The sequence below is a fragment of the Pipra filicauda genome, unplaced genomic scaffold (genome assembly GCF_003945595.2).
Source record: "Pipra filicauda isolate LSUMZ 115617 unplaced genomic scaffold, ASM394559v2 scaffold251_size2273266_pilon, whole genome shotgun sequence".
NCBI lineage: Eukaryota > Metazoa > Chordata > Aves > Passeriformes > Pipridae > Pipra > Pipra filicauda.
This window is the reverse complement of record NW_024104367.1, coordinates 2,182,585-2,203,669: the sequence shown is the minus strand read 5'-3', so window position 1 is coordinate 2,203,669 and position 21,085 is coordinate 2,182,585. Positions and strand designations below refer to the sequence as shown.

Here is a 21,085-nt window from a genome sequence, read left to right as displayed (position 1 = left end):
TATGCATACCAGTTTTACAAAGTGCATGCTTTATTTTTTTTTTTAATTTTGAACTGGCAAGCTAAAATGATCCATCTTTTCCTGCCTTTTTTAAATGTTAATACAATCTAAAATCTAGCATTAAAAAATTTATCATGATACATCTGGTATATTGACTGCTTATGGCGCATGCTCGTCTTGGCAAAAAAACCCCAAAATAAATTGGCTCCCCTCCCACCCTCCCTTTTTGGAAGCAATCTAAAAAGCAGGCTGGAACACAATTGCTTCAAGGGCAAAAAAAAAAAAAATAATACCTGATGCTTTAATTTTTGTCACATGGCACTAGTTGTGGAATTGCACACACACACGCACACACCCGACACACACGCAAAGCACACACCCACGCTGCAACCTGCTCGTGAGGAAAAAAAGTTTGTTAGGTCAGGAGTGCCAGTGGCACATGAAGGCTCCCAGCTGTGTGTGCAACTTTGGATTTGGTACCCACTTCACGTCACCTTGAATCCTCTGACATCCACCGAGGGGGTAATGTAAGGCATACTTTGCTGGAACAGTAATAATCCATGCTTCATGCTCAAGAGCTGAGTCTCAGAGGAGGATTGGCTTGCTCTACTCCCTTTGGCCTCACTCTGTCTCACTCAAGGAACAAAAGAACCCAAAACAACAGAGAAGAACTGGGGAAAACAAGGAAAGCAAAAGACAAATCCCTTTAAATGGACTTTCGCCGTTTCATCAGCCTGTGGTTATCTGTAAAGCTGTGCAACCCAGGTGAGATGGAGCTGACAGGAGATGGGAAAAGGCTGTTTTTTAATGTGCTTGGCGAGATCTCCTCTATCTTGTAAGAGATGGAGTGAAAGTACTGGGGGTTCAGCTTTGAGCTGAAAGAATTTTGGTGGGACACCACCCGGCTGGTGTACTCGTGGGACCTGTAACACATGCAGGAACAAACTGACTGAAGGTCTGTTACTTCGGCCTTGTACCGTGGCCGACCATGCTGGGAGTCCTCTTGGATGTGGATAATCATGCTGTTGCGGTTCCCTGCCAGGGACGCCCGTTCCTCAGCATCCCGCCTCTCATCCTCACTGTTCATGGTCAAGAACCTGAGAACAACCAGATTTAGAAATGCCCCAATGACTGTCAACCCCACTAGAATGTACATAAAGCTAAAAGCCACGTAGAGAGGCTTCTTTTGAAGGGCCCCTTTGGTCTGCAGGGCCACATAGTCTCCAAACCCTATCGTAGTCAATGTTATAAAGCAGTAATAGTAAGCATGGAAAAAGCTCCATTCCTCATACTGGGAAAAGGCTGCTGCTCCAATGCAGAGTGTCCCCATGCAGGAGAAGAAACCCACAGTGACCATGTTTTCCATGGAGACCTCGGTGCTCCTCATCCCACAGCACTTTTTGATGCGTTTCAAGAGGTACTTGACAAAGGTGTTCATGCGCTCGCCCAGGCTCTGGAACATGACGAGTGTCAGTGGGATCCCCAGGACCGCGTAGAACATGCAAAAGGCCTTCCCCGCGTCCGTCCCTGGGGCAGCATGTCCGTAACCTGGGAGGGGGGATGAAAACACAGCACAGTCAGCAAGGCAGGTGATGACTACAGTTCCCCCTTCACACAAGCCACGTGAATCACAGAGGCTCTGATGCCACAGCCAGATCCAAAGCTACAGGAACACTGCAGTCACACGATCTTCTGATACCTCCTCCCCCACATCCTGTGTCTGAAGTAAATAAGACACAACAAAGTTGTTCACACAGAAATGGGAAAGAGGAAAGAGTGGGCAATCTCTCCTACCTCAAACAATGTTCAATCTCCTAAACAAGATTATATCACATTAATTCACTGAAGAAGTTTCATGTCCATCCTGTATCACATGCAATAGTGGAAACTTTGGAAATAGATGGACTTTCCTGTTGTGTTTTTGAGAGTAGTTGCCCTGTCCCAAAACCAGAGTACACTCATGGCATTCAAGTTCTGTGTCTGCTGATAGTGTGGAGTTACAACATCCACAGATGCACGAACCAAATAAATTCCTTTTCAAACTCTTCCATACTGAATAAGCCTTTCTCCTTGACATCTTATGAAAGTCATTGCTGGAACACCATAGGAGTTTAGGGATTTAATGTTTTTTCTGTCTTTCATTACTGAAGAATAAACAACTTATCAGCTTGTTCCATAGTTTTGCAGCTTTGACAGAATTGCAAAGTCAATTTCACCAGGATGTTAAACTAATCCAGGAAAGAGGATGTACCACATTTTACAGCATAGTTTACTGATGACAAAATCATAGCTAAGTCTTTATTCTAAAACAAACCATAAATGGGGGGCTGTTTTGAAATCATAATTTCACTTTTTCATATCACACTGCTTTAAAAATCTACATTCCTTATAGCTGAGGTTCTGAGGCATGGTACCAAGTCTCCAAAATGGGATGGCTGGGACCCACCTGGCCATGGTATGTGTTGACCATATGGGTACCACTATCTAGAGTCCCTTTAAAGTCTGTGAGTAGAAATAATGTACTTCAAAAAGGCAGCTCCTCTTGTGTACACAGAAGTGTCTAAAACAGTCAATAAGTTATTCTCAGTAGACAACTATTTCTCTACAATCATTATAATAGAAATCTTGGGACAGAACTCAATTCAAGATTAATATATCTAAAATAATATATTTGCTGCTCTGAATTTGTCTAATCCTTTTTTGAAACGGTTGACACTGCATACTTCCTCAATCTCCTGTGGCAACAAATTCCAGAAGTTCACTATCTGCAATGTAAAAAAGGTATTTTATAATTTCAAGCAGATCTCCTTGTTTCAGCTAGTGCCCCTTAGTTCCAGTACTGAAGTTCTACATCTACCTTATCTACCACAGCCATTTCAACTCATATAGCAGAAGTCACATTCCCTGGAACATTTCAATGTCCTTGTCTGGATCTTCCGTAGCTCTACCACATCATTTTTGAGTCCAGGAACCAGAACCCCGCATACCCCTCACGATGTGGATGCACCACAGAGTCTGCAGTTTTAACTAGAACTAAAACATGAACACAAGGATTTAACCTTCAAAATGTAAAGCAACAGGGGACAAGGAAAATAAAACAAGAAAGTCAGACAAGAATTCCCTCCAAAAAGCAACAGGTATTTCCATAGCTCAGTTGCTAGTTGTTGACAGAAGGCTGGGATGTAAAAATGAATTTATAAAAGAAGCACAGAACTCAAAATAGGAGGTTCTTTTTTCAGGTTACAAAAGAAAGAGATTCACCTGTTGTATTGAGCCAGGTAGCCTGTTCATCATGAAAAGCAGTTTCCAAATTACCTGGAAAGGGAAGTGTCTTCAATAGATTGATGATGGGTTAGTTCTACCTGACTGTCCCTCAATAAAGCCTATAATTGCCTCTCATTACTAAGACCAGCTTTTGAACTACAGGGGTGTTAATTAAACCAGGAACATCTTCCCATTTTATTGCTTTAGTTACAGATGATAAAGAGAAGGAAAGCTTCAGAAAATGTGATTTTCCAGATGGTTGCAGAGATAGCAGTTGGCGGAAACAAGTTTCACTTTGGGTTCTAAAAAAATTATTGGAGTGAAAAAAGATTTCTTTTGATATCACTATATCCTTCTCACTAAAGATATCCCCAGAGACACTTTAGGGAGATTATAAAACATTAATATTATATGCTTATACACTATCTCACAATTGAATTTCTAAGATTTGTCACAGACTTCGTAATTATATATCCGATAAGATAGGAATATATCCATATCCCTGTGTTACAGATAGGGAAGCACAGACACCAGCAGGCTTTAATTTCCCTCCAATTCACATAGGTAGACAGAATATCCAGAAATTTTGATTTCTATTCTACCCCAAGTCATTCTCACTTTCCCTAATATCAGATGAATGTCTTTTTTACTGTTTTCTCACCATGAATCTGGGGTGAAGAAAGGACTTTATTCATGAAGCTGGAATAAGACTTTACAAATAGATTCATGTAAGAGGATCAGAGTCACATCTTTCTCCTATACAGCACAGTTTTAAGGAATAGGCACCTTAGTCATTGCCTTCAACTCTCTGAAATAAGGGAATACAAGAGAAAATACATCAAAGAAAGACTCAACTCTCTATCCAACAATATACAGAGTAACTCATGGAAAGCAAACTGCGGCAGTGAATGCTCTCTGAAATTCAGTAAATTTCAAATCTAGAACAAATCACTGTTTTCTTAACATCAGAAACTGCCTCTGGAAAAAATGGGAAGGCTGGTAACCGCCAGAGGAAGAGGGGCACAAGGGATCATTAACACTAGGAAAGGACACAGTTCATGGGGTCAGTCTCCAAGCAGCTGGGTTTTACTTGCGTCAAGTAAAGGCAGAAGCAACTGCCTTGGAAGCAGATTCCAGCTACCTGAATTCATCCTAATTTCCTCTGCATGAATGCCCCTGCCCTTTAGCAGAGTATAAAGAGATGACTCTGTGTCATCCATAAGAAACACAAGGTTTAAAGAGAAATGGAAAGGTTAAGTGTGACATCAGGTTTTCTTTCTCTTCTGTGGTGAAGAAGATTGAATAGAAGACCTTAGAATTGAGTATAGGAAATGCATCCCCTGACAAACTGAGATAATGAGAAAGGTATAGATGGAGTTTTTCATTGGACCACACCTAGGTAAATACTGTCTGTACTACTCTAGTAGGAGTTTGCCAAGGTTCCCACAGTACAGCAGTGTGACCACAGCCAGTAGGTTTGTCTGATATTTAATTAGATGTAATTTGAATGATCAAGGACAGACTAAATTACTCTCACCTAGATTGGAGGCAATGTCATTAGTTCTCTCTCTGTCTTTTATAACGCCTCCCAGCTCCTTAGGCCTTCATGACAGAGCTTATCTGGGTTGGCATCAAGAAGAACAGCTTGGCAAGAAGAAATGTCATGTCTTAGAGTGTTGCTCCAGTTCTGGACTGTGGAGCACCAATACACCACAAAAGCCATCTCTCCCAAGCCATGGAATGGCTGGGATACAGAAATCAAGCAGAACTGCAGGAAGGTATAGGTAAGGGAGAAAAAGAATCAGACTGTAAGGGCTGACACCAAACGGGTACTCTGTTGAGGTCTTCCCTGCCTTTGATTTTTCCAGGCCTTGTCCGTTCTCTGATGGAAAACTCTCAAAGATTCTGACCCACTCAACCTTCTTCAAAGCTTATTTTTCCATGGTGCCTTTTAGACAAGACTCAGAGTGAAACTCCTCATTACAATCTCCGTGAGGTCCATTTGGAGGGACAACCCCAACAGCTTTCTCTTTCTTGTAAAGGGACATTGTGCTGGTGTACCAGCCCACTACCAGAACGTGCAGAGGAACACAGCACACAGGTACCCTGAATCCAACAGTGATCACAAGCAGATGGCTGAGGAAGAGTATAAGAATAGTATATATACACGTGACTTTTTCCCCACGAATTCATATACCCAGCTTCATTATTTGGTGCTCAGGGATTTCCTAAGTCAGACAAGGTTTGGCTGATTTTAGCAACACACAGTGGATTTCTCTTCCATGAGTTTGGGCATTGTCCCTTCAACGTGTACGAACCTCCTCCACCTGCAACATCCTGTGGCAAGAAGGTTCATAGATCGACCATGTGTTCTTTGAAACACCTGCCATTGCTTCTTAACTTCTCTTTCATTACTATCAACTGATGGTAATGTTATCTCCTCCTCTATGGAAGAGACCAGGAACAGTCATTCCCTATTCCCCTTCTTTGTGCCATTCATGATTTTATAGACATTTTATCAACAAATATGCTGTGTTGTATTCAGGCCCTAAGCAAGTATCCCTGGCACTCTGTAGCCTCATGTGGACAGACCAGCTTGCTTAGATCTACATCAGTGATCTTTGCACCACACTCAGATGCAGGGTACAGACAGGTCTGCAACATCTGCCTTGTCCTCCAACATAGATTCTCTGGAATAACACTCTGCTTCTGGGGCAAAAAGGGTCTTGATAAACAATTTCATGCTACTGCAATGATGTAGACTGCCCAGAATAAGTCAATCCATAACAAAAATAAAATATAATGGGAAAAAAATTTGGAATAATTTCAATGTGTTGCATCTACACAGTACTGCAAGGCAGTATCTACTCTAGAAAACTAAACTGGCCTGAAGTCCTGCCAGGGGAGGTTTAGGTTAGATACTAGAGAAAACTACTTCATGGAAAGGGATGTATAGCATTGGAACAGATTGCCCAGGGAAGTGGCAGAATGTTTAAAAAAATGTGGATGTGGAACTTGAGGACATGGTTTAATGTCTTCAAGTGGTGCTAGGTTGACAGTTGGACTTCATGATCTTAAAAGTGTTTCCCAGCCTTAACAATTCTATGATTCTGAGGATGAATTCCACTACCAACCCATGATGCCTCACTCTTAAATCATCAGCACAGTTCCCATTATGGCTTCACCCTGGAATAACCAGTACTGTCCCAGACAAAGCCCATGCCTGATCTACCCATGGAGGTTGACACTGGCCAGGGACAACTGCAACTAAGCACCACGCTGGAAAGTACATGTGTTTAGCTGTTACTGGCCTTCTCCATGACATCTCTCTTGGCCTCTCTGTCTTACAAAACACAGGTCCTGCTCTGCTTAGCAGCATAGATGGAGCCTGAGTGGGTTTTCTAAGTGTTTATCTACATTGAGCTCTGTCAGGGATTGAGAGAGGTTTGTTTCTAAATGTGCATTGGTACCAGGTCAAATACATAGTCAGTGTTAAAAAATAAAAATTAAAAGTGGCAGTGGTAAGTTAGTTATAGGTCACACTCAGGCCAGTGTGTAGCTGCAGAGCAGCCAAGCCTCATTCACATTCTCATTCAATGTACAACAGGTCTTAGATATCTTGAATCTCAGAGCAATGCTCTGTGTTATTCACGAGGGATGCTTTATTTCTCTTAGGAGGAGGTTTCTTCCCTCATTTATCTACGCATCATTCATCCCCGTGATGGACATCTAGGCCTGACAACAGTCTCCGGAAATAAATTAACTTCTCGATCCCTGTGACTCAAACCCTTCTTACTCATGCTGGCAGCAGCCCTGGCTGGGAGATAATAAAGAGAGGATAATGGCACCTGTTATTTAGATGGGCAAGCATAATTCAGATTAAAACATCTTCCTGATGTCACACACTTCACTTCAGAGGTTCATCTACGTCAGAGAAACCGCCACAAAGATCAGAGCTGTCTCTCTGCTGGATTTGCTTCTTGTGCTTTCAGGGAGAAGAAACAACATGGCCTTTGTGGTGCAGATGAAAGAGGTTTCAGTAGGGATGAGGGAAATACTTCATCTAACTAACTGGTAGTAACTCATTTACCAGGACAACAGCTTTCTCCTGTAAGGAAATCAAGAGTGCATCATGGATGCTGCTGTTACCTGGGCAAAAGCTGCTGTGTAACTACACCAGTCTCCTGGCACGTGAGCACTGCTGACGGCTCCCTCTTCTCTCTCCCGTATGTCTGGTCTCTCCTCAGATCCTGCTGCCTTTTTCCTCAAACATCTCCAGGACCTCCTTTTTCTTTCATTCCCTTGTCAGTTGATTTCACTGCAGCACATCAGCTGAACCATCTCTCTGAGTTTTGCACATCCCCTTCCATCCTCAAAAACATCTTCCCCTTCCATGCTCAATAGACAGTCTCTAATGTCAGGAAAAAGCATGGCACGTGGCTCCCTACAGGAATACACAGCACTACAGGATAATATCATCCCTTGTTGTGGAGACAGGGACATCATGGGAGAGGAAAAATGATGTGCCCCAGGTGCAACCTCAAATCCTAAATCCCTCAACAAGATCAGCACAGCCTCTCATCCTGCTTCATCTGCAGCCACCACGCATTATCTCCTTCGTTATGGAACCTGAACCTCCCTTTCTAGAGCATTACTCATGGCAATTTTTTTCCTGTAGCTTCTCTTCCAGACACACCAAGTTGCAGTAAACACCAACATGATGAATGCTGTGCATCACCCAAACTGCCTGTTGGCATAAATTCCCACCCCGACCATTATCAGATGTGGCAAAACCATGTTCCATTGAAAGATTCGTAAGAAAAGTACCAGGAGTGCTTGGACAACTGCTTAAGAACACAGTCCTGAATTCTTACAGCCTTGATGGAGCAAGAACTGAGGCTGCCTGGTGTGTCAGCTATTTGTGTAGTCATCTTGGGGGTGTAGCTTGGGAAGACAGTATGTTTCCCACACATCTAAATTATAGAGATCCAAAGGCAGCAATTTAGTGAAACATGGCCATGTTCACTTCTGATTCAGGGTATAAGCTGGGACTTCAGGTTTGGCTGGTTTCAGCTGGGGATCACATACAATACAGTCAGGCATTCCCTTCAAGGAGTCGACCTCCTTGAGGAGATTTCCTTTGGATTCTCACAGGCAAATAATGTGTCCCAGGCCCAGTGAGGCTCTCAGCAAGGTCACATTCGTGGGACAAGTTGTAGAGCTGTGTTTCAGAAGTTATCAGGCTGCTTAGACTGAGCTTTCCTCCTCTTTCCCTGCCTGGACTTCACTGCTAACATGTACAGGGGATGGCCTCTCCTCTTCCCTCTTGGATGCCTACATGGGGAGTTGAGGACACAAATCTAATCAGTTCATTGAGGCAGAGTAGTTGGAAGTGCTGCTTATTCAGTCACACAGCTGTCAGAGGCTTGTGCCCAGGCAGTTCCACACTCTCCCAGGTGAAGAAACCTGGGGGCTTCCTTGTTTCCCCTGGAAAATATCTTGTAGTCCTCCTGAACTTAGACCTCAACAGGACACAGTTCCTCCATTTTGAGACCTATTGCTTCTGCCTAATGCAAAAACATAGATTTGGTCACAACATTTGGCCCTTTCAGATACCCACTGGGTTATGGCATTAAGGAATAGGTTTACAAGTTTAAACGAAGACATAAAAAACTTTTATTTTTTTAATTAGTTCTGGGGGTTTTCTCATTTCTCAATAAGGATAAGCCATCTATGTTTATATCTCTGTCCATCTGTCTTTCCTCCACAATAGCTGTGAAGCTGCTCACCAATTTCCACCACTTAGAAGAAGCTGTAATGTGAACTTGATAGTGATCTGTTCTGCTGGGCCTGCCATCTGGCCGGTCTGTGAATACATATAAAATGGCCTAAAAATCCACACACATATAGTGCAGACTCAGCTGCAATATGATCAGCTCTTTCTCTGGACAGTTATAGGAAAGAAACAGGGGCTGGAAGTCCTGCAAGGCAGGGTGGGATGTAGAGGAATGGGAGAGAACTGCAGGAATAAGACGTCTCCATCTCCTTGTAAAACAGCATGTGCTGGAATACCTATCTGCCTGCAAGGATGAAGATGAAAATCAGGGTAAATAGAACTGCAGGATGGCTTGGAGTTCACAGGAAACCAGGCTTGACTATTGCTGTTGCTCAAGGAATGACGTGTTTCTAGCAAAAGACAGAATTTGAAAATCCTTGCTTAAAAAAAAAAAAAAAAATTGGAGACTTCTGTGTTTGCCTGTGTTGGTTATCTTCTTTCTTTTGCATGTGAACATTCCCGCCTTTTTTTTTCCTGTGTAAAATTTACACTATAAAGAGTTTTACCAAAAAGGTAAATGAGGGAAAGTGGAAATCTTCAAATGGTCACATGAAATCACAATCTTTCTGCTCATCTATATGACACAGAAGACCTGATTGTCTCAAACCTCCTCTTGTTGAACTTAGCCTCTACTTTAACTGCTTAGATAGGAGATGTCTGCAATCACTGGCAACTCTTTTGAATAAGATGACAGAGCATGTGAGGTAATTTCCACCTGGTGTACCACCTCCCAGGAAATCCAGGATGCCAAAACTTGCCAGTCCATTTTGTCCAGATATAATGTTAACTCCGATCATCCCTGTGACTTCTTCTGTTTCAGAAAAGAGGCTGGAAAGAGAGAAGAAGTTCCTCTCCAACTCTATAAGGAGACAAGCACTGAAAACAGCAATGATTTGGGATGTGTTTCTAGTGTACCATTTCCTGATTCCTCCCAAAATTAACAGTATCTCTGTGCTGGATTTCCAGTTGAGGAGCCATTGACAGTTGACTTCTGAGTCAATATTTTCCCACGTGCTCTATTTTTGACTGGCCCTACACTCCTTCCCTCCCTTTCCTCCTCTCTGCTTGGTTCTCTGAGTCAATCAGAGGACTGACCTGAGGCTCACATCACATCTAGTCCCAAAACAAATCATGCCCAGAACAAGTTCTCAATCTGAAGAGAATTGTAACAACCACTAGGAAAAGACTTTATCAGGTCATGTTATACATTCCCAGGGGATGGCATATGATTGTTCCTTACTATATATTCTCCAGGGCTTTGTCCAGTTTTGTTTAAATGATTGAAATAACAGGGTTTTTGCTCTCTCCCTTAGGAAATTATTCCCCTGTCTAGCAGATCCAGCTATTAGGAAGTTCTTTTTTGATACACAGCCTGTATTTTTCTGTGCTGCCTTTTATCACAGTGTTCTTTTATAGCCCTCAATACAACACACCCCATTTTCCTCCATCATTACTCACTCCTTTACACTTCTTGGAGGTAGTCACATCTTCATCCCTTAGTCAACATTAGCTGTAAACAGAACTCTTTTGGGGGCAGAGTCCTGCAGCCAGGAAGTAACAATAGTTGTTTTACAACATATACCTAGATTCAGATTTTGTCTCTGCAGAAACAGCTCCTTATGTGATCACTTTTATTGTGCTTGTCTGAGATCACTCTTGCTCCTCAGAAACTTTCAGGATATTTGCTAGACCTTATCCTTGTCTATCCTTGACTATGGTAGTAGGGTTATCAATTCCCTGGACTGCAAAATATTATCCTTTTTGCATTTGTAGGTGCGACCAGTCATCACTATAACATTATGTCCTCACTGTATGGCAAACCTTTCCTGATGTTGCCATTTCTTTACATCACAAAGGTTCTTTCTACTCCATGGACATAATTGCATTAAGCATAGTTTTTCCTTAATCCCCTCTATAAATGGCCTTCTCAGGCAGTTTTAATAGTTTTCTGTAACTGATTTTTATTGCTCACAGTCTATTGGCAATGATCTGAGACCTCTACATAAGGGGGGAAGATGAAGGACTCACCACCTGCAGAGTTGTCAGGATGATCCAAACAGCCCATTGAGGGATCAGGGGAAAATACATCAGGAAGAAGCGCAAGGGCTCACACCTTAACAAAAGGCTGAAAAATAAAGGGTTTCTTCTATGCTGTGATGACAGAAAAGGGGCAAGAGAAATTTGTGATTTTGCTTTGTTCAAAAGGCTAGTTCTTTTCCAACTACCAGGTCTGAGTCTTCACAGGGTTAAGAGGATCCTGCTCTCAGCTCTCAGTCTGACACTGCCACGGCTTGAGAAGCTGGATCTCAACAAAAACTCTGTTAAACAAATGTTACCAAAGGCCAGCACAGAGCAGAGCGACTGAAATCACTAATGACGTAGTAACAATGTCCTCTGAACCTGTGATGTCACCATCCAGTGCACTTCACAGAGAAATGGTCATAAATCTGCGTAACATCAAATGCTGTCAGAGCTGGTCTGGTAAAACACAGCACATCCAGCAAGAGACACAGGGTGACACTTAGAGAAGTGGTTCAGATGTGTTTTCGCTGAAGCAATTGCGTTTTGCCTTCTACAACTCTCCCCTCTACGCAACTAAGAGACAGAAGAGCACAGACACCTTGCCATGAGCTTGCTCACATATCTGTTTCAATTTTGTGCTGTATCTACTGCAGATTTTTCCTATGCAGAACTAAAAACCAAGGATATTTTTCAAACTTTTAGAAAATACTAACAGGTTCATGGTATTTTCAGCAGATTCTCCTTTCTGCTATTGAGAAACCAGGACTTTCCTTATCCAAAAGGGCAGCTAAAGGAAGGGTTGGTTATTCCCACTGTGCCTGCTAGAAAAACTTGCCAGCAAATCAATTATGAGACTCTACTTTACTAAAACAGATAAAGCTGTGATCTAGACAAAGTTACACAGATATAAAACTACTTCCAGGGTAGTGTCTGTCTTGGCAGGTCAACAGTCAAGTGTGGAAGAGCTAAGAATTCTTCTTCCTTCTCTTTTGCTTGTCATTCTCTAACCCTTAATGACCGCAGTAAGGAATTAGCCACAAATTTCTGTGCTTCTAGATCTTTGCAATCATAGACTTCTTTACAGCATTTATTGTACCCTTCTCTGAAGAAAACATCTCCACAAATGTCTTCTGAATCTGGCTGGATGCAGTTTTGGCCAAGGCTATTTTCCCTGCAGACACTCCAATTTTGCAGCAGCTTCATTAATTGAAACCTGGCTTCAGTGATCCAACAGCCAAAGCAAATGGAGTCTGTCATAATTTCCCCCATTACATTACATATAGGATGAGCAGTGATTCAACTGGATTTATAGATAGATTTCATCAAATCAGGTACATGTACTACATTAAAAATAAATTAAAAAAATGCTCAAATGATTTGGGTTGAGTCTATTTCTCTTGGTTTTATACCTCGAAAAATTCCTTATGCTTGAAAACGCAAGCTAAAAGAGATTTCTCAATTTTCCTTTACAAATTTTAAGTGTGTTCTGTCAATTGTCTTTGAAAAATGGAAATCATTCTATCAAAACTTCTGTGAAGGAAGAAGTTCAATTCTGATTGAGAAAGCATTTTTTGAAGTTGAAACCAAAAAATTAATGGAAATATATTGCCCAACAGTGCTGTCCTGTTCAGTTTTCCATTGAGCCAGCACTAACTTTGAGGCACATTTGTCCTTGCACTCTGAAAGAAGAGCTGAGCTAAAACATGAAGATCAAAGTTTTGCAACATTGTTCAGGGTTGTCTATTTGCTGGAATTGCAGTATCAGGGTAATTACACCTCTGGAGTCAGACCAGCCTAACTCACTGGGATGGAACTTTCAAATGAAGCCACCTCATTCTTTCTTCTGATACCAGTTTTGATCTCACAGAAGAACACACCAGGAGCATGAGACCTTGGTACCTTTCCCCAACACAACAAAAGCAGACAGAGGCATTTCTCATGGGATATTGTTCCAGCCATCAGAAACTGTTCAAGGAAAGACAGGTGTTTCAGGAACTTGAGCCTAAGAGATATTAAACTCAACACTTGAGTTAATGTGCATTGAAAATCTCTGTCCTAAAAAGATGGAGATACAACTCGGTTAGGGCTTCCATCTCCTCTCATCAAACTGTAAGGCTGTCTCTAAACTTCCTGCTCTTACTGATAGAAGTCTTCCTATTTTCAATCCAAACTTGTTCATGGTCTGATTCTTTCCATAAAAGGCCTTAGCTCAAACAGCAATCCTCCCAGTTTGTTTTCCCTACTCCCATAGACTAATAAAGATCAGCCTTATCTTACCAACTTGCTTTGGTGTTTTTTTTTTCCCCTAGGAGGAATAAACCAGCCTCTGTAGTCTGTTGCATTAGACAGTGTCACTTTCATAGCATTTTGCACCCTTCCAGCTTGAATTCAATTTTCTTGTTACATCAACAACCCAAATTTAGATATAGAACCACAGAAATTCAATGCTGCATTTACACAGACTTTGAATAGTATTTCATGCAACTTTAGACAGATGTTGTATAAAGCACTGACACAAAACCTGAAATGAAGTACTGCATCTCAAACCTACCTGTCCTTGGTACTTAGCTAAAAATCCATGGGATCTTATTTTGTCTCCCACTGATGAAAATAGAGTAATTTTTCTTGGTTTCTATGGACTCACAGCACTGTAACTCAAGTACACATGAGCTCATGATTTAACCAGAGACAAGCAGTTGAGCTAAGCTCCATGTTAGCATTAAACAGATGGATGCTAAAAAGAAGCTTTCCATATACTGCAAGCATCTCTCCACCAAGTGACCCATGAAAAGCAGGATGGGGTTCATGTGCACTACTGAGTCTTGAAGCTGACAGACACATTCCAATTAGTTATTCTAAAAGCAGATCAGTTTAATCTCCTCAACACATTTCTAGTGCCCAATAAATCCTTTTGCTGAGACGAATTTGAGATCTTTCACCTCCCCTTTTATTCCTTTACTGTTTACAGTCATCTACCTTTTCCCCATCAGCCCCGATAAGCACACCAACAGTTAAGATTGCAGGAGGCAGTAGAGTGAGGCATCATTTAATGCATCTGACTAGGCATAATCAGAGCCATCCATCACTTCAGTTTTCTATTCTCAGCCAACAGGAATAGTCAAACTGTGTTGGAAGTAATGGGAAGTCACTTAGCAAAACTTCTTCTAACTCCTCACCATTTATTTTTGCTGAGCGGAAAACAGTGATCTACTATATTATTTTATTATCATAACTGCTGTTTTTCATTCTATTTCATCACTGAAGTCCTCCATACAAGGTAGCTCAACAAATCAGACTGACAAAATACTTCATGTGACATTTCTGAGCAGTCATAACCATCATTTGCACAGTTTATATACCTGTAAACCTCTATTGTCATCCAAGACCCTGCAGTGGCAGGGGCCGTATAAATGACACATGAGATGGTCCCTGACTGTTCATAATTCTGGTCTGACACAGGGAATTACCATCTGCACTTTCTAAACATGGATACCAGAGTGAGAGAGGGCCTAGTCATGAAGAATACAGATCAGACTAAGACTAAGACTGATATCCCCCCTCCTAAAAGGGCCTTGTAGTGAGAGAAGTTATTAGTCTATTCAACAACAGAGAAAACCCATTAGGAGGGTTATTTCATAAAATCACAGAATGGTTTGGGTTAGAAGGGACTGTAAAAATCACCCAGTTCCAAACTCCTGCCGTGGGCAGGGGATATTCCACCAGACCGGGTGGAACACCCTGGTGGAACACCCTGGTGGAACAGGTTGCTTAGGGCCATGTCAAACCTGGCCTTCAACTCTTCCAGGGATGGAGTAACCATAACTTCTCTGGGTAACCTGTTCCAGTGCCTTCCCACCATCACAGTGGAAAATGTCTTCCTAATACCTAGTTTAAGTCTACCCTCTTTCAGTTTAAAGCCCTTCCTCCTTGTCCTATTTGAAACTTCTTTGAACAAAACCCTGGCTAACATCCTCCAGAACTATTCGTGTCATGATTTAAGTTTCTGTTTCAGCTTCACTTGCAAGCTTAGAAGCTTATATAAATAAGGAGCAACACAGCTGAGGGTTCACTGGAGTTCCTGCCTAGAAAACATAAGGACCCTCCATTGCAGTATTTCTCCCATGTATGTCCTGTAATTACAGTGGGACTTATTTATCATCTCACACTCCTCAGTCTGGGATCAGAGTTGCAAACACACACTCAGTTTTGGACTCTCAGTAAGGGTACTAACTCAGTTTTGTGGAAGTCAAGCTTCCTGAACCGCACATTTCTGGGAATCAGAATATATAATCATGTGGTGTGTTGACCTAGGCTGGCCACGAAGTTGGTCTCTCATTTCCCCTCCATCAACAGGACAGGGGGTAAAAGTAGGACTGAAAAATCTGTGGCTTGAGATGAGGACAATTTGATTGCTCAACAGTTACCATCAAAAACACACTCAACTTGGCAAAGACTAATTTAATTTATTGCCAATTACTATCAGATGGGACAGTGAGAAAAAAAGACAAAACTAAAAACCCCTCTCTCTACTTCTCCCTTCTTCCCATTCTCAACTTCAGTCCTTCATTGTCAACTTTCTCTTTCCTCCTCCCCTCCCCATTTGGCATAGGGGGTGGAATGGGGGTTGTGGTCAGTCCATAACACTTCATCTCTACCACTCCTTCTTCCTTACACTCCCCTGACCCAGCATGGGGCCCCTCCCGCAGGACATAGTCCTTACCAAACTGCTCCAACATGGGTCCTTCCCACAGGCTGCAGTTCTTCAAGAACTGCTACAGTGTGGATCCTTCACATGGGGTGCAATCCTTCAGGAACAGACTTCTCCAATGTAGGTCCCCCATGGGCCACAGGTCCTGCCAGCAAACCTGCTCCAGCATGGGCTCCTCTCCATGAGCTTCCATTCCTGTCAGGAGTCTGCTCCTGTGTGTGTTTGCCAAGGGCTGCAGCTTCCTTCAGGGCAAATCCTTCTGTTCCAGCATGAGGATCTCCAAAGTCTTCAGGGTGGATTATCTGCTCTGGTCTGGTCCTTCACGGGCTGCAGGTGGATCTCTGCTCCACCATGGACCTCGATGGGCTGCAGGGGCAGAGCTGCCTCACCATGGGCTGCACCACGGGCTGCAGGGGAGTCTCGGCTCTGATGCCTGGAGCATCTCCTCCTCCTCCTTCTCCACTGACCTGAGTGCCTGCAGAGCTGTTCCTCTCACATATTCTCACTCCTTTTTCACAGAGGAGTTTGTTTTACCCTTTCTTACCCTTTATTAAATATTTTTATCTTTTCCTGAATATATCAAAGGTGCCCACCAGCACTGCTGATGGGCTCAGCTTTGGCCATGGTGGGTCCTTCTTGGAGCTGGCTGGAGCTGACTCTGTCCAACATGGGGGCAGTTTCCAGTGTTTTCCCACAGAAGCCACCCCTGCAGCCCGTGGCTAGCAAAACCTTGCTACATAAACCAAATATGGTTGGTCGCTTGGTCGCTTATAGGAAGTAACAACTTCACTTCCAGACCTGCTCCTTAATTTGCTGATGGATCTTATTTGCCTTTCAAAACCATAAGCAGTTTGATAGAGCTGTTGTCAGCAGCTTCAAGTGCTCACACTAAGGCTGAAGCTGTTCCTGAGTCCTGAAGACTTCTGACTTCCTGGCTGTGTAGCAACAGCAGCATTATAAACCTGGCAATGTTTCACTTATCTCTGCAGAGGACTGGATCTCAGCTTCAAAGAAGGAAGAAGACTCCAGTAAACACCAGCTCATCTACTGTGCAACCAAGTTGCTTTTCTTACCAGGCAGATAGGTGGCACATGGCCTAAAGACAGAGGCTGAAAATGTCCTTCAAAAAAACCAAAAAATATTTTCTTTGACTACACTGAATCTCAGATAGACTTCTGTACTCACAGCCTAATTCTCTCATCAGTTCCTTTCTATTTCATTTCCACACCCTCTTCCTTTTGTTGGTCATATCCATTCCTCTTCTTTGTCTGCTCCATCTATACATCACACCCATGTCGTTCTCGTGTCTTCACCCTAGTTGTTTTCATTTGCTGTTATTGCCCTTTTTTGATTCTATTTTCCTCCTCAACCTCGCCCACTTTCTTTCATTCCCATCTGCTGTCTTCTTCATTCTCTTCTATCTTAACTATGGCAAACACCTGCCTCCACGGGCAATGCCCAATATTTAAGAGAATTTCATTGCCTGTAACCACCCTGTGCAACAGGTCTCCTATGATAATTGCCAACTATGAACCATCAGCCTTATCTTTGCCATCAAGAATAATTCTGGCACGGGGCATTATAAAATTAGCCCTTCTTGGCAAAGCTACTGGCCTTTATTTTCCACAAGGACACAATTAAATGGTATTTGTGCTGTCAGGCTACAGCAAAGCTAAGAGGAGACAGACATCAGGAAGTTATTGGCGAGATCAAGCATTCAAATACATTATATAATGTTTCAGAGGTAATACAGGCAAAACTAAACCTCTCAGGCACTTTGCCTCCTTCTCTCCCTCCCCATCCAAGCTGTGGGGAAGGACATGTAATAATAGCAAATTAAGAAAGTCACTACCAGATCTCCAGATTTTGGGTTTGCTCAGGAGGTTACTTGTGCCACATCACGTTAACTCAGTGAGGACTCCAGAGCACACACACAGCTTGTGGTCTTTCCTAATTAAATACATACACACACACACACACACACACACACACATTGGAATTAGAGGTCTTTCCTCACCCCAGGGCTGGATCTTTGGCTCATATCAGTCAGCAGAATTCCCTGAGGAGCTATTTTGATTTATATTGGTTAAAATTCCAGCCCCAGAGCCTCTGTGCATACAAGAGGATATGTTGGCATAACCGGTGAGTATCTGAGCTTAACGAAGCCTTGCTCACACACAGATTTACACCATGCAGATAGGCACTTGTGTGTATATCAGTGGCAGCTCAAGCTTTACCTCTTCTTCAAATCAGCTTTTGATTAAGGTTAGGCAATGCTCTGAAGCTGGTGTCCACAAGATCCATCTAGCTGGGGCAATCACCCCCTCACCACCTCCTGCCTCAGGGATACAGTCCAGAGGAAATAAAATCAAGGAAATTTGCTAGGCATGCCCTAGTTTGTCGCCACAGAAGTCACCCAAATCACTGGCATGATTTGGAAGAAAGTTATAAAACATAAACCAGTTTCAACCCACACATTTCCCCCCCCCCCAAACCTGCAATGTGGTTTGCTCACGTAAATTGGAAAGTTTGAATAACTGCTCAGCCCCTTTTAAACACCTAGGCCATGTCAAAAGGTAAGTATCAATATCACCATGAGGAAATCAAGGATCCTAATGTGGCTCTTCTTTAGAGGAATGGGGGTAAGAGACATCAGCTTTAGGGTAAGATCTGTAGTCCTCTGGAGTCTGTCAAGGCCAAGTATCCTAGGCACTCAAATCATTACACAGTGATAACACATCCTCTGGGAACTGGGTTCAACTTTTGACAACCCACACAAGGTTTACATGTGAATCCTGTTCAGCACAGCTCTTGTTTCTCCACCCACCCACAGCCAAAGGAGCAGACAGGCTTAATTTACTGCTGCTTAAAAACAGACGCTGGCCTTCAATTTATCTCCATCAAGAGAAAAAAATACCCAAGCTCCCGAAATGAAAAGCCCTGCAGGATTTTGCCTGAACAAATGTGAGATGGAGATTTGACAATAAAAAAGACATTTCATTTGTCTTATTAGTGGCTGACTACTATGGAAGGTGTTCAATCAATTAGACTGATCTTGGACTCCTGAATTATTGATAGAGAGAGCCGGATTACACTCTCAAATGCTTTTAGTTTAATTGCCCAACCCATCATTGCTTCATTTTCCTTTTCTTATGTATATAAATTCTTGTTGTTGTTGTTTTGTTATTTAACTATAGCAGTTTGCCAGCAGCTGACCCTGGTACTTTGCTACTGTTGCCAGTGCTGCCAGTGCTGATTGAGGAAACGAGTGCTGAAGCCTCAGCTGGGCAGAGTCCATAAGGGTGCAGCAGTCAAGGGAATGTCAGCATGGTGCCAGTATCCCCAGGGACCAGGTGGAACCTGGAGGGGAGAACAATGGCTTCCCACTATGAGAGAGACATTCAGGGGAACCAGAAGGGCCCATCTTTCATCGCATGCCCATTTTGCACATTTTATAACTCTCAGTCCTCTACCATTCCTTTCTTTTCATCCCTGGCTCCTCTTTGTTTTTCACCTACTTTCTTTCCCTTTCGTTGCAGGCAGAATCATAGAGTCATGAGGCACTAGCTTTAGGGTAAGATCTGTAGTCCTCTGGAGTCTGTCAAGGCCATGTGTCCTAGGCACGCAAATCATTACACAGCGATAAAACGTCCCCTGGGCACTGGATTCAACTCTTGACAACCCACACAAGGTTTACATGTGAATCTTGTTCAGCACAGATCTTTTTCCTCATCCACCCACAGCCAAAGAATCATTAAGGTTGGAAAAGACCTCTGAGGTCATCAAGTCCAACCTCTGACCATGTCCTGTAAACCATATCACAAAGTACCGTGTCTACTCATTTTCTGAACATTTCCACAGATGATGACTCCATCACTCCCCAGGAGAGCCTGTTCAAGTGTTTAACCACTCTTTCAGTGAATAAACTTTTCCTAATATCCAACCTGAACCTTCCCTGGAGCAACTTGAGGCAGTTTCCCCTTGTCCTATTGGTAGTTGCCTGGGAGAAGAGCCCCCCACCTGAAATGCAATACAGCACAGAACTGGAGCTTGTCTTGGCCATGGTACCATCCCCAGCATGATTTGGATGCCTGAATGGCTCTTGTTAGCCAATCCCGACCATCATGGTTCCTCCCAAACTTTCTTAATTTCTCTTTTCCCTATTCCTCTTCCCCTCAATACTTTCCAGCCTCTTCTCATGCCCCTCTCCTCCTCATCTCTCAGCTCTTACACGCTGTCCTCCATTTCCCAGGCTGTACTCATCATCTTCCTCCTCCACTTTTTGTAGCCTGGAGTGGGAAGTTCAGTGTGAAAATCATCAGGATTTGGGAATACCGGCAAAACAGTTAAATGGCCAGCAGAGATAGCAAGTGTCATTGTGTGCAGGGCTTTAACTAGGAGGGAGAGAAGAACAAATGGATTCATAAGGACATGGGTGTTATATCACAGGGAGACATGAAAGAAAAAGGAGGGGAGAGCAAAATAACATGAGATGGGAAAGGGTATGAAAAAGAGGTTAAATGAGCAGAACAAAGAGGTGAAAAAGCAAAAGGAGGATATGAAGAAAGAGAGAAAAAAGGGGGAAAGTGAGAAAGAAATAAAAAGATGAGGAAAACTTGCCCTCTGAAAATGGCAGATACGTAATGTGGATGCTTGGAAGAACAAGAACTCCTGGTACCAGATGCAAAACAGAGTCTTTCTGTGATAACAGGGACATGATACGATCAGTACACAGGACTGGAGGTTATGATTCTGAGAGAGAAATAAAAGCAGTAATGGTAAAACTTCAGTGCAGGTGCATAACATGGTGGCTTGCATGGGTTTAAATAACGAGACCATGCTCATAACAGGATCAATCTGAATATAATTCATTTTCTGGGATGCTGTTACAAATCTCTGCCACTGGATCCAGACATGGCATGAGATCTCTTGGAAATTATTAGAAAGATAAATACTGGGAAGCAAATAATTTTGCAATTTTCTAGATGGCAGGTGGAGAATTATTGTTATGAGTGATATTTGAGATCAGCCCTTCCTGGATGTAATAGGCAATTGATTTTTTTCCCCCTGAAATGGCATCAAAAACAGTAAAAAGCAATTCTATTTTAGACTTGGTTTAGATCAACAGTGAGGATACTATGGAAAAGTGTTTGATCAAATGTTCCCTACTATTGTTGAAATTAAAAGAAGGATAAGCAAAAGCAGGTATCAAAGCCCTTAATTTCTGAAGCACAAGGGTGAAAATCTAAATAGAA

At 42.6% G+C, this 21,085-nt stretch overlaps 1 protein-coding gene across 1 annotated transcript in view; it reads right to left on the bottom strand.

Annotated features, from left to right (window-relative positions):
* Positions 1 to 234: 234 nt before the first annotated feature.
* Positions 235 to 21,085, bottom strand: part of KCNK9 (potassium two pore domain channel subfamily K member 9) — an 86,874-nt gene continuing 66,023 nt past the window's right edge. The window contains exon 2 of the mRNA XM_027721164.2: positions 235 to 1,548. Within this exon, the coding sequence (XP_027576965.1) occupies positions 707 to 1,548 (842 nt within the window). The 3' untranslated portion in view covers positions 235 to 706. The remainder of the gene's footprint in view (positions 1,549 to 21,085) is intronic.